General features: G+C 36.6%; 1 protein-coding gene across 2 annotated transcripts in view; it reads left to right on the top strand.

Annotated features, from left to right (window-relative positions):
- The window catches only part of RIC1 (RIC1 homolog, RAB6A GEF complex partner 1), a 154,596-nt gene that overhangs the window by 120,648 nt on the left and 15,141 nt on the right, over positions 1 to 18,807 (top strand). For both annotated transcript variants that reach the window (XM_069090783.1, XM_069090782.1), the window contains exons 12-16: positions 5,361 to 5,399; positions 5,533 to 5,643; positions 6,751 to 6,840; positions 9,776 to 9,936; positions 11,188 to 11,326. In XM_069090783.1, coding sequence (XP_068946884.1) covers positions 5,361 to 5,399; positions 5,533 to 5,643; positions 6,751 to 6,840; positions 9,776 to 9,936; positions 11,188 to 11,326 — 540 coding nt within the window. The remainder of the gene's footprint in view (positions 1 to 5,360; positions 5,400 to 5,532; positions 5,644 to 6,750; positions 6,841 to 9,775; positions 9,937 to 11,187; positions 11,327 to 18,807) is intronic.

The following is an 18,807-nucleotide window of genomic DNA, read 5'->3' as shown; positions in this document are numbered from 1 at the left end:
TGGCTCAGCGAGTAAGAGCACCGGCTCCAGTGTTGGGACGACCTGGAGATCGAATCCCGGGCTCAGACACTCAGCACCACACCCAGAAATAACTGGCCGTGTAACCTTGAGCAAGTTACTTAACCCTGATTGCTTAATAAAAAAAAAAAATCACATTGGCAAATGAATAAACGATGTATTGGAATGGGGAGAAGCTTGAGGCAGGGAAATGAAAGTTGCTTGATATTGTAGGAAATAGGAAACTTTTGAAGATTATTGAGCAGGGGATTTTTAATGTTTTCAAAGCATGCTTAAGAAAAATTACTATGGTGTTGGTGTGAGAATGATTAAAAGTGGGAGAAGAGGGCAGTTGTAGTTACAGACCTGGCCTTGGTGTCAGGAAGAACAACAGCCTGAGTCTCTCATCTGACAGTCTGGCTTTGTTTCCTTGGGTAAGCCCCAATAGATATAGATATAGATGATAGATATAGATATAGAGTGTGTGTGTGTGTGTGTGTGTGAAAAGAAAGTCTTTTTAAAACCTTCATGGCTGAAAAATGACTGAACAACCATGGCACCCAAGAACTGATAAATGGAGGAATTGACATGGTAAAGCCTGTACTTTAGGAAAATCACATTGGCAACTGAATGAAGAATGGAATGGAATGGGGAGAGGCTTGTGGATCACTTGGGCTCAGGAGTTCTGAATTGCATGTCTGAAAGAAATCTTGCACAAATATGGTGAGTCCCCAGAAGGGAACATCACCAGGCTGTCTAAGGAAAGGCAAATCCACTCACATTGGAAACTGAGTAAGTCAAAGCTTGCATGCAGATCAACAGTGAGGTGCAGCCATTGAGTAGCTGCTGCCCTTCAAATCTGGGTAATATAGGACAACTACGTATAAGAGAAGAAAGAGAAGGAAGACCATGAAAGAAAGGAAGGGACAGAAAAAAAAAAAAGGAAGGAAGGGAGGAAGGAAGGAAAGAAGAAAAGAAAGACAGAAGGAAGGAAGGAAAAAGGGAGGGAAATGGGAAAGGAAGAAAAGAAGAGAGAAATAGCTCAAGCACCCAAACAAGAGCAAAAACAATAGCATGCTCAAAAAGTAAGATTTCAGGAGGATAAATATATTATATGGGCCATCTAGTCATATGACCATCATGGGTCATATTGGCAAAGGACATGTTTTCCTAGGAGGAATCAACAATAAGCTTTGGAGATCTGTGGGAGTTTTAATATATTTGGCTGGCTATCTGTGTTGCTTTGTTTCAGTTGGGCAGAAATGGAGTTCATCTTTTTTATAGCTTGTATGCTTTGAGTTTTTTGAAAATCAAGAGAAGTTTCATACAATAGTCAACTGTAGTTTTCTAAAAGTGTTAACTTTGAAAAATAACCAAATAGGGTACAATTGGACTATATGATTTAGTTCACGGTCTCTTTTATTAATTGTTTTATCCCTGCATGGTCATGGAAAGTATGTATTGCATATTTTCCTTCAAATTTTGGGGAATTATGGTCAGCTCATAACTGCCAATTAGTATAGTAGACTTTATAAAACATTTTTAAAAGGAAAAATAATTCTGCTACCCCTGAGAGAGCAAGATAGACACTTTTATGTAGTACTTAAAGTTGTTTATTTCCTTAGACCATTTATCCATGGGAGAATGGCTCCTGGTCTTAGATATATGTACTAATTGCCTATGTATTTTACATACCAGATCCTTATTAGAAATATTTGATGCAAAAGATATTTCCCACTTGAAAGTGTTCCTTCTTATTCTAGCTACATAATTTTTATATGTACAAAACCTTTTCCATTTCATGTAATTAAAATTATCATTTTTCTCTTCTCTATCTATACAATTCCATATTTTTTGAGAATTCTCCCCCTAGATACAATTGTTTAAAGTACCTGATATCCTCTTCTAATTTTTTAAAATATTGTAATCTTTCATATTCAACTCATATAACTATTTTGAGCTTGTTGTGGTATATGGTATAAGGTGCTGATCTTAAAGCCTCATTTGTGCTATCCTGCTTTCTGATTTTCCCAGCAGTTATTATTAAATATTTATTTTCTAAGCACGTTTTATGCTTGGGTTTATTGGACACTGGGTGATTGAGTTCAATTGTTTCTGATTCTTCCTCATCTTGTTAATTACATTGTTCTCTTTTTTAAAAATTATTACCAAATAGTATGCCAAGTGCTAGGGATACAAATATGGGAAAGTCAGTTCTTGCCTTCAAGAAGCTTACAGTCTATTGGGGAAAGATAAAGACACAAAGGAAATTGAAAAGGGGGTGGAGAGAGAAGGCAAAACGCAATGGAAGCTTAATGAAAAAGTCCAAAGAAACCTGGTGGGAAATTAAGAGATTGCTGACTTGGGTGCTCTCCTTAAATGGAAGTTTGGGGAGGAGCTCTCCATTCTCTGGTGAGGTGTGAAACTCTGATGCGGTGTGAAAACCAAGACTCATGAGATCTTGTATGATGATGAGGTTCCGAATGGGAGCATGATAAAGATAATCTCAAGATGTGCAGCCAGTTGGAAAATGAGTCTTTTTTTCCCCAATCTGCCCTTTAAAAACTGTCCAAAATCTTCACAAATGCTTTCACAGCTAGGCCATTTGCAAACTCCATGGCCATAGAGCATATGAGAGGCCCCAGTCTCCTCATGTGACGAGCCGTCTCACCTTGCATTTAGAACTGAAGACTGTCCATTCACTATAGAATGATGAGTTATTGGTGGTGATGTTTTGGAAGTGGTGGAGGAGGTAGTAGAGGAGGAATTGTTAGTAGTGAGGTCTAGCCCTCCATGTTTAATGCCATTGTCTTCCATACTGTGAACTCCAGTCACTTCTTTCCATAACTGCTGAATCTCAGCAGGACTTAAGCCAGCTATAAAAAGGAGAGCCCCAAGGCCTAACTGTCTCCCTTGGATGCCTCCTTTCCTTCCTCCAGTCTAGCTGCTCTCTCCCCTGCTTTCTCTCAACTGAGGACCTTGCTTCTTATTTTACTGTGAAATTTGAGTCCATTCAGTATAAACTGCCTCTTCTCCCTTTTCTTTCTCAAAACCCTCTGACTTCATCTTCCACTCTTCCCTCCTCTCCCCCAGCTTCTGACAGTTAAGTGAACTTGATTTATTCTTGTCAAGACCATGTATATCCCATATCCTCCATTGCCTCGATCAGGTCCCCACTCTTTTGAATCTATAACCTCTCCTTATCTGTTCCCTTCCCTTTTGCCTTCAGACAAGCCCAAGTCTCCTCCATCCTTAACTCTCTTCCCTTCCTTAGCCAAATGCCTTGAAAAAGCTATCTATACCATCTGCTTCACTTCGCTTTTCACTTTTCAGCCCTTTTCAATCTTGCTTCCAAAGTTACTCAACTGAAACTATTCTCTCCAAAGTTATTTGTGATCTAATTGCAAAATCTAATCCTCTTTTCAGTCTTTGTCTTTCTCATCTTCTCAATAGCTTTTGACACTGTTGACTACCATCTTCTCCTGGATACTTTTTCCTCTCTAGGTTTTCATAATTCTCTTTTCTATTGGTTCTTTCTGTCTGACCATTCCTCAGTCTCCTTGTTCACTTATACCTCTCTCTCTCTCTCTCTCTCTCTCTCTCTCTCTCTCTCTCTCTCTCTCTCTCTCTCTCTCTCTCTCTCACACACACACACACACACACACACACACACACACACACATACCCCCAACTGTGTGTATTCCCCAGGGTTCTGTTCTAGGTCCTTTTCTACTTTCTATACTTTCTTGGTAACCTCATCATCTCATGGGCTTAACTATCATCCATTGCAGATGATTCACATATGTTTATTCATATGTGTATGTATGTGTTTACACATACATATGTATTTAAGCAAATTTTCTTAAGCACATAAAAGTATATATGTATGTACCTACATATAATATTTATTTCTATTCCACATCTCTCTCCTAGATGTCCTAAAAACATCAAAAACTCAATATGCCCAAAATTAAACTCATTATCTTTACCTCCAAATTCTCCCATCTTCCAAACTTCTTTTTTTCTGTTAGCACTACCACCCTTTTGAACTCCCAGTTAAATCACCCCAGTATTATCCTCAACAACTCCCTCTCCTTCGCCCTACATAGCAAATCAGTTTCAGTTTCTATCCCACAACTCCCGAATCCAACTCCTCCTTACTCCAAGATATCACTTTAATTCAAGGCCTCATCACATCTGACTTAAGTTACAATTAACAACCTCCTAAGTGGTTCTCCCTACCTCAATTCTGTCATCGTTCCAGTCCACCCTACACACTACTGCCAAAGTAATTTTCTTTAAGCATAGTTATAGCCATCTGAGTCCTCTACTCTTTGTTGAATTTTTAAAGCATGTCATAACCTGGCCTCAGCCTACTTGTAAGCTTTATTGTTCATTATTCTCCTTTCTGCAGTCTTCAGTCCAGCCAAAGTGGTCTTCTCTCTGTTCCTTACCCCACAATACTTTATCCTTGACAAGACCATGTATATCCCATATCCTCCATCTCCTCCAGCAGATCCCCACTTTTTTGAATCTACAACCTCCCGAGTCCATGCCTTTACCCCAGTCGCACACATGCCTGGAATGCATTCCCTCCTTACCTTTGCCCCATAGTCAATCTTGTCTTCCTTTAAGACATGACTCAAGGACCATCTTCTACATGAAACTTTTCCTGACTGCCCCCGGTCCCCACTCCAAACTATTAGTGCCTTCCTTCCCAAATTATCTTATATAAAGTTACTTTGTATATATTTGTATTTATTTTCTTTATATATTGTTGTGTGTTTTGTAGATGTTCTTGTCCTCTCCATCAGAATTTAAACTCCTTGGGATTAGAGACTATTTCCTTCTTTGTTCTTGTATTTCCTTGTATTTATATCCCTAGAACACTATCAAACAATACTTGTTTGATAAATTAATCAACATTTACTTACTGTTCCCAGTGTATCCAGAAACTACTTTAAGGATATAGAAGAAATTGTGGTAAACATAGACTTTGCTCTTAGGAAACTTAAAATAAACTCTATAGAGTAGATAGAAAGAACACATTTGAAACCTGTAAGAATATCTGCAGCAGAAACAAACAAATCTAATTACAGAGCTATATGAATACTGAGCTATTGCTATAATGATGGAAATGATTATACAGAAATAAGATTAGTCTTAGGCTCAGGTGGTCAACTAAAAGATCTCTGCCAATAAACAAGAAATTAAGATTTCTCTGAGATTTGCATAAATGTTAAACATTAATGTTTTCTACGGTATGGTTTTGACAGTTACATAGGAAAATGAATACCACTGTATAAGTACTAAATAATGATTTGACTCCAGATCTTATGCAACTACTCTGTTGTTTTCTCTAGATTTCCAGCACTTATCTAGAGAGCAATTGGCCTATAAGGGTGAGTTACTTTATTTATGAGTTCATTTTTTTAAATGCTTCTTTTTAGTAGCTTTATTTCTTTATGCAAAGTGACATTTAACAAAGTATGTTGGTTTCCAGAGAATTCTCTTAATTTTATTTTATTCAAACAGTTTTCAGCGATTGACAAGCTGGGACAAAATGTTGCTGTTGTTGGCAAGTTTGGTTTTGCACATTATTCATTACTCACCAAAAAATGGAAGCTCTTTGGAAACATTACCCAGGTCAGTCCTTTTACAAAGTAGGGAGAGATCTATGCCATCAAATATAAAATTATGTTCCCTTAAAAAAATTTTATGAAATTAAATATGAGCGATGGAAAATAATCTAAAAGAATAGTTATTGTAAAGGAGCTTGAATTTTCTTTTTGTTAAAAGAAAAATTTTGCTAAGAGAAAAATTCTATAACATTATATGCAGTATTCCATACCAATAATCTTGTTACTGAAAACAAGAGTGAGAGGTAAATTCTCATAAACATTGAGAGACTTCATTTCTATCCTAGATTGAATGCATCAAATATGTTCCAAGTGAACTGGTATAAAATAGAGGCTTGTCAGTGGCCTAGAAAAGTCTGTGCTGTTGTCAGCTTTTGAGGTCCATAGCCATAAATTTTTTTAAGTGAAGATACAAGAAAAGAAAGACATAAAAAACAAGTGTTTTTTCTAGATTTATCCTATGTAATTACACTAATTATTCAAGGAAAACCTTTTGATATGTTGTGACAGTTAATCTCAAACAGGGTAAGACTGTTCGGATACTCATTCCATCGTTGGAATGATGGAGACATAGTTCTTTACCTGCCAAATTTGAAGCCCTACTACACACTTTGAGCTTAAGGCCAAAGTCTTCCTCATCATTTCCTGTCTGGGGCTATACATTTTTTTGTCAGTTTCTACTGATGAAGGTATTACAAAATGACCTAATTTTTATAGTTGAAGAATACAGCAGAAATATTGGGATGGTTCTTTGACTTGCCTGGGAATATTTCACAAGTATATTGGCTTCTTGAGAGTCACTGTAATATAGCTGATAGAGAGCTGGATTTAAATGTTAGGGAGAAATGAGTTCAAGTCTTGCCTCAAATATACAGGCTGTGTGACTCTCGGCAAGTTGCTTTTTTACCCTTCACTTCCCTTGGCAACTCAAAAACTATAAATTGCAAAAGAATGAGCTAATCTGTGTTGCTAGAGGAAGTGTTCCAGTGGGTGCTCCCTATATTGGTGACATTACAGACCTCACCAAAAACAAATATAAGGGTCTTATAGCTTGGGGTATCTGTTTAACTAAGTCATGAAACTAATTATTACTTTTTTTCTCTTGTATTTTAAGGAGCAAAATATGATTGTGACAGGTGGCTTAGCCTGGTGGAATGACTTTATTGTCCTGGCATGTTATAATTTAAATGACCACCAAGAAGAGGTAAAAAGAAATTCTTAAGAATATTTTCCATATGTTAATCATAAGCAGTCTTACTTTTTTTTGTTGTTTGAAAACAACAAATCCCAAAATATTTTCCATCTCATCAGATTTTCTCAGAGTGCTTTGCCTGGATCTCTCCTTACTCCACCCCCATCTTTCATTTTTATATCCCCATAATTTCCACAGTTATTCCTTGCCTTTTCTCTTCAAAGAGCCATACTTTATAACAAAATAAAGGGCGGAAATCAGTTCACAGAATTAACCAACACATCAGCCAATACTAGATATACATGCAGTATTTCACACTTCTCATCCTTAACTTTTGCATCTTCATCTCTTCTTTGGGATTGAGCTTGCTCAATATCATTTCAGAGCCTACAGTTTCAGTTTTTTGGTGGTTGAAAAAGCAGTGTGGCAAAATGGCTAGAGAACTGGCCTTGGAGTGGGAGTGAGCAAGCCCCACCTCTGAAATATAATGAGTGACTTTATGACCCTATTTAAACTCTCAGTGCTCTAGCAACTCTCAAAGACTTTTAAGTTGTGCAAAGGAGGTGTCAACCTGCATTGGTGGAAGGAGATTCCTAGGTGTTCCCTATGCTAATAAAATCTCCAGTCAAATTCCTCTCTTTACTTACTCTATATATAATTATATGGGTCTAGTCCCTATTCCTAGTCCTTTTTGGTGGTGGTTTTTCTTTCCATTTACATTGTTGTAGTCATGAATATAACTTTCATGGTTCTTATTATTTCATTTTGATTCAGATTCTGTAAATCTTCCTATGCTTCTCTATATTCTTCATATTTTTTTGTTTCATACAGTTAAAGATATAATATTCTATTGTATCCATGTACGACAATTTGTTTAACCATTCTACAGTTGGTGGGTATTTTACGTTCCAGTTTTTTGCTACTACAATAAGTGTTATTAAGAATATTTTGGTATATTATGGGACTTTCTTTCACCTCTGTGGATTAAATATCTGGCAGCAAGATATCTGTAGCACCAATACAATATTCACAGCATCAACAGTTACTATAAATATGCCTGCATAGTGCTTAATCGCAAAATATAATAGATTCTCCATCTAAAAGACAGAAGCAAAACATTTATTCTGACACCAGAAAACCAAATCCCAAAACCAGTAAGCTGATTCCATCATAGTAGCAAAGAAGTTAATAAGCATAACAGCACAGAGAGCCACAGGATCCTTTAGCCTTCCCACAAACCAACATTTACTCACAAGCCTGTTTTCCTCTGACATGTCCTCTCCTCCATCCAGTATAGCTGTTCTGATTCCCAGCTTCCTGTGGGCTCTGCTCTACCCTTCAGCAAATTCTTCCTACCACAGACTCCATGTGATTACATTTAGCCTATCAGGGGGCAGGGTAATTCCCTTAAGGCTTATTAAGGGACAGGGGAGATCTTCAGATTACCATTATCATTACAATATCCTAGTCAAATGGCACAGATATTTTAGTCATTTTCTTAGCATCATTCTGTATTGCTTTCCAGAATGGTTGGCCAAATTCACAGCTTCACCAATGGTGAATTAGTGTGTCTGCCTTTCCATATTATCCTCAGTACTGACACTATTCCTATCTTTTGTCATATTTTTTGTGTTTGAAATCCACCTTCTTCAAGAAGCCTTTCCCAGTCCCTCTTAATGCTGGTGCCTTCCCTCAGATATTACCTCCAATTTATTTTTATATATGTGTATATGTGTTTATATATATACATATATAAAAATATATGTAAAATCTTGTTTGTACATAATCATATCAGTTTGCATTTCTTCTTTTGAGAACAGTTGATTCATATCCTTTTAATGTTTAGCCATTGAGAATGGCTTTTTGTCATATTTTTTTATTGCATTGGTAGAGAGAATTTCCTCTCCTGGGAATTCCATATACCACTGAAATTACAGCCATGTCTAGAACCTATTCCTGTATTCCTTATATGTCTTATGTGTCAGATTCTTATCAGAGGTACCTGATGAAAGAATTTTTTCCCAATTACTTTTTCATATTTAACTAGTTGCATTGATTTTTTTTTAATGCTTCTTTATCACTATCATTTCAAACACACTCTGCATTTTATTATACTTACATATCCGCACATTCTCGTACAGGATTTTGTCCACAAACATCTTTGTATGCATCAAATCAAGCACAGGTATTGAACATAATAGCCAGTAAATATTTGTTGAATGGAATTAAAAATTTAAAGAAAATATTTCATTCCTTGAGATAAGTATTTTGGAGCAGGTTTCAGTCAGTTCTACATATGGGATCTAAATTCTAGGGTTTCTTTTACTGAACAGTACTAACTTTTCATGTTTTAAATGATGTAAAATCTAGATTTAGATGAGTTCTCTAAAGATTGGAAGTTGTAGGTGTGAAGACTGAATGACTCATTCCACAAACTTTTCAATACCAACTGTGTGCAAGGTATTAGGCACTATGGCAGATACAAAGGTGAATTATATAACCCCCTGCCTTTACAAAGTTTATATTCTAGTAGGAGAAAATAGACAAATGTATCTATAACTGTAATACCAAATAGATTGTGACAAATGTACAGTGGAGAAATAAACAAATAAGAAGCAACATATGGGCTCATTTTGAGAATGGTCCTCCTCTTATCTGAAGATAAACCTAATTCAACATGACAGCCCAAAACTGATACCCTAATAGATTAGAGCTCAGATTTTCTACACCTTATTTTTTTGTATATATGCTAAGCATAGCCTTCTGAACATCATTAGTCTCTGTTAACCAATCACCAATATATCTTTTATTAACCAATTACTGATACAGCTTTTAATTTCCTCTTACTAGAAAAAGATCAAAGAAAATTCACATCTGAAATAGTCATTGTCTGTGACCAAAAGACTGAATTGCTTGCTTTTTACTTTCTCTTTTGTGGGATCTGCAGCTAAGAGTTTACTTGCGAACATCCAACCTGGACAACGCTTTTGCTCACGTCACCAAAGTTCAGGCAGAAACATTACTGCTTAGTGTTTTCCGAGACATGGTAATATTATTTAGAGCTGACTGTTCTATATGTCTTTACAGTATTGAAAGAAAAACTGATGGGTGAGTAGAGCATGAAAGAAATTAATTTAAGTTACTATTTATCGTGTACCCTCAGTTTAGCTTTTACTTTCTCAGAAACTGATTTAATTTTATCTAAGAGCATTAAAGAAAGATTTAATCAGTGGAATATAATCACCTCTCTTAAGCTATAGATACAGAAATTAAAACCAACTTCTACATTAATTTGTTTAGCTAATCAACATGCTTGAGGTTCTTGGGAGGTGATATGCATAGAAAGAGGGCTAGATTTGGAGCTAGAGGATCCAAGTTTGAATCCTAGCCTTTGCTTGTCTGACCTTTAGCAAATCACTGTCTCTCTGGTCCTCAGGGCCTTTATCTGTGAAATGAGGGGATATACTTCCTAAAATACAGAATTTCAGTTCAGATCAATAAGCTTGGATTAAGGGGCTGCTAGGTGGCACAGTAAGTAAAGCGCCAGCCCTGGAGTCAGGAGGACCCGAGTTTGGTTCCAGCCTCAGACACTTAACACCCACACAAAAAAACTAGCCGTGTAACCTTGGGCAAGTTACTTAACCCCTATTGCCCTCCAAAAGGCAAAAAAAAAAACAAAACCTTGGATTAAGCACCTTCTAATTTCCAGACGTTATGCTCATTCCTAAGATTCTGAATCATCTTTATACTTTTGCAAAAAGTTTTGAAATAAATGGCTCTGTGGTGTGTAAGACAGGTGCTCTGTTTAGTTTGGTATTCAAGATGGTTGATAATGCTTATTTGGAGTTTCTAGAGTGATGAAGCACACATATTAGCTACCACTTTACCTCATACCCTAAAATATAGTGTTATCACAGGCTCCTTCTGTTCATCTGATGAAAAATTAATAGAGTGACTGAATAGTATTTAGAAGATACTGTTTGAACAAAAATCTACAGAATTTTACTTTGTTAATATTTCCTTGAATAACAGTTGGGAACTATCCATGTTTAATTAGGTTATAGTAAAAACAAAGGTTGGAAAAATGAATAAGACTCTACACAGTGAAATTCATTTCCATGTTAAAGATAAAATCAGAGAGCCTACTTTCTTGTTCTTTGCTGTTAAACTTCCTCTCAGCCATCTGCTATCTTCTGATTTCCACAGTTTCCCGCCTTTTTTGCCACTATCTTCCCTAAGTAAGGAAAGTGAGGTAGAAAATACAGATTATAGGTATTCTATGAAATTCTAGTAAATTATATTGCTGAAAGGGAGAAAAAACTTGGGAGTGATGTTTTTGAAATGTGTTTGTTTTTACAGTCTAAATACTACTGCCAGTATTCAGGTTCTCCAGGAGGTCTCCATGTCTCGCTACATCCCTCATCCTTTCCTAGTAGTATCTGTGACTCTGACATCAGTGCGAACAGAAACTGGGATCACTTTGAAAATGCCACATCAGGTACTATTCATGTTTGGGCTTTTGTCAACTGGAGTGGTTTGAATGAGAGTTTTTTAAGCAATTGTCAATTTGCCAAGTAGTTAAGAAAGATAGTGATTATAGAGAATGTAGGTTTTAACACCAAATTTAAATTGGGAAAAGTTGTTGTCTTGAGCATGTTAAGCATGTTTTTTTACATCCTTACATTCTAGAATAGTCTGATGCCATTCATCTTCATTGTAAAATTAAAACAAATTGAAAATAATACAAAAACAACCTTAGTTATGAGTATGGGTTTGTGTTAAAAATAAACTTTTTAAAAACATTTCTTTTGAGTTAAAGGCAGGAGGAAAAAAATCTTAAGAGTTTAAAATTCTTACTCCTTTGCCCCATAGTTTTTACTTAGTTATAGCCAGAAAAACTAGATGCTACATATTAGAATTGTGATTAAAGTCATTTTGGTAATATTACTTTATATTTGTATAGTACTTTTTCTTTTCAGAATACTTTCATATACATTATCTGAGTTGACCTTTAAACCAACCAACTGAGGTATATTGTGCAATATCACTGTCTCTACTTATCACATGAGAAAACTGAGGGATAGGTTACTTAGCCAAGATCATACAGGATATTAGTGACAGAGCTGAGTCTATAAGTACACCATGGTACCTCTCCAAACAAACAGAATTCTAGAGGAACAAGAGAAAAAGGTGTTGCTTTCTCATTTATTATTATTATTGTTATCTGTTTTTATAATGTGTTTACTGACTTTTTTAATTGATACAAATTTGCTGAATGCTAGTGCTTCCAGCCTACTCTTTTATACATACCTCACGCTCTCTTCAGTGTGAACTCCCTGAGCTCTCTTCGGATAGATCACTCCCTAAATATATTCGATACTTACCTCCCTTTGTACTTTTATAGTGCCCTCCTCCTGTATCTTTGGCACTTGAAATCTTAACCATCTTCTAAGGCCTAGCTAAAATATCAAATTTTTTTTTAATATTTTTTCAAAAAACATCAAATCTCCCCCAGTGAGACATGGTCACCTCCCATTTGTGAACTCTTATAGCACTTTGTAATTCTCCCTATGTATTTATACCATCGTATTATATTTTGTTTGAGTAGTTTTACCTTACTGATGTGTAATGAAATCTTGGACAGTTTAGAATATATCTGCTAGAAGAATCAATAATAAGATGGTGTTTAGGAATTTGACAGCATTGATCTTCCACGTCTCTAAATTCATGTGCAAAAAGCTAATTTGTGGAAATATTTTGGACTGGAATTTTAAAACAAGTTTTATTAAAATTCTTCCAAGAAGATGGATTGGAATGGGGAGAAATCTGAGGCAAAGAGACCATATAGGAGACTGTTATAGCATAGGCAAGAGGTGAGGAAGGCTTAGCCTAGCGTGGTGGTCATGTGAGTAAAAAGAAGAGATTGCTAGGTGCTAGAGATGTTGTAGAAGTGGAGTTGATAAGACTCACCCAATGATTATAGGTGTGCATTAAGAGAAAACTGAAGCGTTGAGGATGATTCGGAGGTATCTAGAAGAATGGAAATGTCCTCAAAAGAAAAAAATAGAGTAGTTGGGAAAGGGAGGAGGTGGCTTTGGGGCGGGTGGGAGAAAATTGCTTCCTTAGGTTGTAAGTCTGAAATGCTTTTTAGAACATCCAATTGGAACTTTCCCCAAAACAGTTGGTGATACAAGACTGGAGCTCAAGAGAGAGATGAGACTAGATACATAGATCTGGGAGTCGTTTACCAGAAGAGAGTCAGTGAACCCTTGGGCACGGTTCTGTCTGTGACTTTGACACTTGGCGTAGTACTCTGCACTTCATAAATATTCAGATGTTTTTTCATTCATTTGTTCAACTGATTGAGCTTACAGAGAAAGAGGAGCAGGGAAAGAGCCTCTGGATTTATGGCCCAGATAATGATGAAGCAAAGCAGATGAGAAGGAATCGTCGGACAATGGGGAAGAGAATCAAGAGAGAGCAGTGTCACAAACCCCAGTGAGGAGAGCGTGGTCAGTTCTGTCAGGTGGTGCAGAGAGGTCAGGAAGGATGAGGGCCAAGTAAGCATATCAGATTTAGCAAGTAAGAGGTAACTTAATCTGGTAAATTGAAAGCAGCAGTGAGGTCAGAAGTCAGATTGCAAGGGTTGGGAAGCAGAAAAAACAGTTGTGGTCAGCTTTTTGTAGGAGTCTGACTATGAAAGGGAGCAAAGATATAGTTTGGGGGAATGGTAGAGTCCAAAGGAATATTTTTTCAGGATAAGAAAGGCTTTTTTAAAATAAATTTTTTGCTTAATTTTTTTAAATTATCAAGCATTGGTTTTTCTCTTTCCTTCCCTACTCCCTGTTGAAATATAAAATATGCATAGTCAAGCAAACACTTCCATATTGACCATGTCCAAAATTTATATCTCTGCATCTTGATTTCATCACTTCTCCCTGTCTTCCATCATCAGTCCTTGTGTTTTGGTCATTACATTAATTAGAGTTCTTGAGTCTTTCAAAGGTGTTTTTCTTTGCAGTACTGCTATCATAGTATGCATAGTATCATGCAAAGGGAAGGCTTATTTTTTAAACCTCAGGGAAGTGGCTAGTAGAAAGGGCAAGAATGAAGATTAGTAAGAGGAGGATGATTGAGTGGGAAAGTTGCTGAAGGAGATGAAAGGAATGAGATCAAGGGGCATAGGTAGGAGGGCTGGCCCAAGTAAGAAGGGCCACATCCTCATCGGACACTGGAACAAAGGAGGAGAGAATGGGAAATTCAGGTGCACAGGAGGGACTTCATGACAAATGGCATCTCTTTTTGATTAAGGTATAAATTAGTCTTCTGTCAAGGAAGATTGAGGAGTTAGTGTGAGAGGTTTGAGAAAAGAATAGTTTCATGTAAGTCAGCCAGTAAACATTTATTAAATGCCTTCTATGTACCAGGCACTATGCTAAACTCTGGGAATATAAAGAAAGTAAAAAACAGTCCTAGCTTTAAAGGAGTTAGCAAAAAGACCAATGTGAAGGAAGACATTGGGGCTTGGCAAACTCCTGGTACAGTTCAGACTTCTTGAACTTGATAACTATATTTTTTATTAATGGAGACTATTTGCATGGACTTTTTAGACAGCCTCTTTTCAAGCTTATAGGATCCAGTAGTGTGATATAGCTGCTAAAAAAAAACCTGACACTACTATGATTGTATTAATAGAATTAATACAATGGATTGTTGTATGACAGGATGACACAGATTTTTGTGTTGCTCAAATATCTGGGGCGTTACATTCAGTTCCAAGAGCCAGATGTCACAAGGGGGCACTGACAGAATGGTTTAAAATATTTCAAATGTTTAACTAGAGAAGAGAAACTTGACAGCTGTCTTCAGATATCTTGAAGGAACCAAACTAGCACCAATGTGTGAAAATTACACATTTCATTCTAAGATAATAAGTAAAGTATAGGGTGCTTTTTAAACAGTATTAAATATGCAGAGCAGCCAAAAGCAAGGACTGTCTGTCATGGAGATAATGTAATTTTTTTATTAATAATTCATGATCATTGTCATCATTTTGTAATTGTGTTTATTCATTTGTTTGTTTTATTAATTGTGTGATTACCATTGTCATATTACATCGTTCTATATTACTAACACATTGTTGCTTTCAGGAGCTTTTGACATGTATGCTGCTGTTTGCCCCAACCTTAAGACCCTCTGATTGCTCTGCTCTTGTAGTTCATTTGTTTGAATTCTATAGGCTTCTCTTCTCTTTTACTGGCAGTGTATTAGATGTCACTTCTTATTTTTATTAGTGTGCCTGATTCTAATGTCTCTCTCTCCTTTATTTGATTCTTTTAATCTATTATGAATAATCAGATGAGCAGACTTGTTAGAATTGTGTTATTAGAAATTATAAATAGCCCATCAAACCCTGTCACCTCCTGTTTCGTCAACCTATTCAACTCCCGCGACCCGCAATTTTATTTCATATCAGGAATGGTTATGTCTTAGATCCTACTAAAATAATAATACTAGTTATTACATACTAGTGCTATATCCTAACAGAATTGTGCAAGGATTCATACTGTTTTTGGTCAATAATACCCTCAGCCACAAGTGTCTCACAGTAGTATACTGCTGACCAAAGCAGGACAATTATAAAAGAAAACAATCTGTAGATTTAGCTTAACCAGAATGAGAGATGAAAGTAAGGACACTACTACAATCTGAAGAGGGAAAAATCAGAAGCCGAAGTCATTGAAACTTTTCACTTATTGCAGACTCTAGACATTATACATAATAACAAAATCAAGGGAAAAGGCAGTGCTAATATCCTGAATGATTTTGAAAAGTAGGTGGGCATACTTAGGCTGCATTCTGAAAAGCCTTTTCAAGTTTGACAGAATGAATACAACTAACAGACCAATTATACCAAGAGAAAATAGTTCCAAAGCTGATAACTCTTGTAACCATCATGAATGAAACCCGTTCTCCCAGAGTACTTAAGAGAAAATGTAAAAACATTTCTGGAGCAGGACACATGGTATATAGAAAATGTCCACTGCTAGGACTATAGGAGAAAAAGTGGAGCTATCAAGGAATTTTCCCAAGGACTAGAGTCAGAGACAACCATGGAAGAAGCTGCATGAGAGAGCTGTTAAATGTCTGCAGAAAGACATTGGAAGATTGCTTCACTGTCTGACACGTGCAGTAGATGACGTGCAAGCCTAATTAAAGGCAACAAAAAGAAATATGTTGGGACAGCTAGGTGGCACAGTGAATAGAGCACCGGCCCTGGAGTCAGGAGGACCTGGGTTTGGATCCAGCCTCAGACACTTAAAACAAAATGTCTAATGTCTCTCTCTCTCCTTTATTTGATTCTTTTAATCTATTATGAATATTAACCTTGGGCAAGTCACTTAACCCCAATTGCCCTCCAAAAAGCAAAAAAAAAAAAAATAGGTAGGAAGGAATACAGAAATTCTAGAGAGCCCCTCCACCTTAACTGGCAATTGAAAGTAAAAATCAAAAGGTGAAGTAATACAAGGTATGGAAGTAGCACAAAGAACAAAATAGAAATTCAGCATCAACTAGAAACTTTTCTACCATAGATTAATAGATAAAGAAGTTACAGGTGAAAGAGAACCTAAAAAGAGGAGAATGTGAAGACGTTATGGTTATCTAATATGGTAAAAAGAGGCCATCACTTGTGAAAATACTAGTTGGATCAAACAAAAATGTAATGCTCGTCTACCATTAATATAGTAAATGAGAAAATAGATAAATCTCAAATGGGAGTCACTCTTGATCCTTTGTAAAACCAAAAACTTGATGGATCCTGATAAGATACATAATTATCAGCTCAAATGTTGTACATTGGCACATGAATTACTAGCAAAGCACCTTACCAGCTTCCTTCAAGATAGTGGCTTGGTGTCCTGAAAGACATTTTCAGGGCATGTAACAAACAGATCAGAAAACCAGTCATATTTTTGAGACAAGTAGACATGTAATCAAGCAACACCAAAGGTTATTAACAGGCAACAAAGAAATATACAACAAATGGAGTTATACATATTTGTGAAAATGGAGGAGTTTTTGATGGCAACTTGTTAGGACTAGGTTTTTAAACTTTAAAATATATTATTGCTAGCTATTAACCATTATTGGTAACTTTCAATCTGCTAAAAAAAAATCCTTAAGCCTTTTGAACATAAATTATTGTTAAACCATATCTAATAATAATAACAGTAACTATAACTAGCATTTATACAGCATTTTAAGATTGAAAAGTCCTTTAATTATGTTAACTCATTTGATCTTCACAGCAGTCCTGTGGGGTAAGTGCTCTTATCTCCATTTTACAAGTGAGGAAACTGAGGCAGAGAGAGAGTACCCAGACTTAGTCTCTGAGACAAGATTTGAACTTAGATCAAAGGACTTGATCTATCCACTATTCCTCCTGTACCTATGTAGTTCATTTTCTAACCTAAGTTCAGACTTTACATTTATCTCTGTCAAAGTTCATCTTGTTAGAATCAGTTCATCATTCCAGTATGTCAAGATCTTTTGTTCTTTGACAGAAAGACAAATAGCACAAATCCCATGGGTCACTGGAACAGTCCCCTCAGTTTTGATACTTCATGTTAGGCAAATTTACTCCCCCTCAATCATAATCATGTGGGCTCCTCCTGCTTTTAAAAAGTCAGTCTTTTCATGCCCTTCTCCCTGTCTCCCACAAGTAAATTGCCATATGAACCTGGCTGTTCAGGTATAAATGATGTGTAATTCATACCAGCTTGGCGACTACTATTTTGTCCTTTGCCCAGGTTCTTTAAGCAATCACTAGATAATCAGCAGAGACAGGTTGTAATCAGATTAAAACAAGTCTCATCACTTTCCATATCTTCTATTTTTTGTTTGCTAGCCCTGATCTGTTCCCTCTGGGTTCTGAAGTCTTTATCTTATTCATTTCAGCAAGATTAAGTACCTACTGTGCACACAAAATATAGGCATAACATAGGAGGAATTTAAAATCCAGTGAAGAGGACAAGAATGAAAATAACTGTGGTATGACTAGAAAATCCAGGCAGAATTCCATGAGAAATTTCAAGAGAGAGAACACATTCATTTAAGGGAGGAGAGGCCTTTTGGAAGAAGTATTATGTGAGCTAGACCTTAAAGGTGGGAACTTGAATAGATACAGATAAGTGGGAGTGGAGGGGAGAATGACATGAATAAAGGCCCAGATAGAGGAAAGGGTAGAAAGAGTTTTGCTGTTACGTAGAAGATGAGATAAAACTGGTCAAGTAGGCTAGAACAAAGGTGTCAGACATGTGACCTGTGGGCCACATGCAGTCCACAATGCTCCTAAGTGCTGCCTAACCCAGATTAAAATGTAATTGAGAAATATTTAACAAAACAAAAATATAATAACATGTAGATAATCTTAGTATGTGGTTTTCTATGTCAGTATGCAGCCCATAAGCATCTATGTACAGGTTAATGGTCCCCATTCCTATTTGAGTGACACCACTAGGCTAGAGTTATAATGGATGGTCTTGTAAGCCAAGAGATAAAACTTTTTCATTAAGCACTGGGGAGTTGCTGCAGGGTCTGGTGTATGTTGCTGCATTTAACCTTAACATTAAGAAAATTCCCCCGTTAGTAGCAAAGAGGATAAAATGACAAAGGGTGAGACTGGAGGCAACCATGTCAGTTAGGAGGGTGTCACAGTACTCCAGGTGAACAGGTCTAAACAAGACTGGTACCACTAGAAATGAAAAAGAGAAACTAGGTATGAAAACTACTTGAGGCACTGAAATGAAGGGCTCGCCAATTAATGAGATCTGTGGGGTAAGGCAGGAGTCAAAGATGGGTCTGAAGTTTTGAAGCTGGAAGGATGGTGATATTATTAATAGAAATTGAAAGCCTGGAGGAAGAACAGACTTATCAGGGAAGATGAGATAGGCTTTGTGGACATGGTTTGAGGTGCTC

This window comes from Petaurus breviceps, unplaced genomic scaffold (assembly GCF_028583685.1).
Source record: "Petaurus breviceps papuanus isolate PSGF00001 unplaced genomic scaffold, PetGlider_PUasm1.0 187, whole genome shotgun sequence".
NCBI lineage: Eukaryota > Metazoa > Chordata > Mammalia > Diprotodontia > Petauridae > Petaurus > Petaurus breviceps.
The sequence above is the reverse complement of the archived record's forward strand: the minus strand, read 5'-3'. Positions and strand labels throughout refer to the sequence as shown.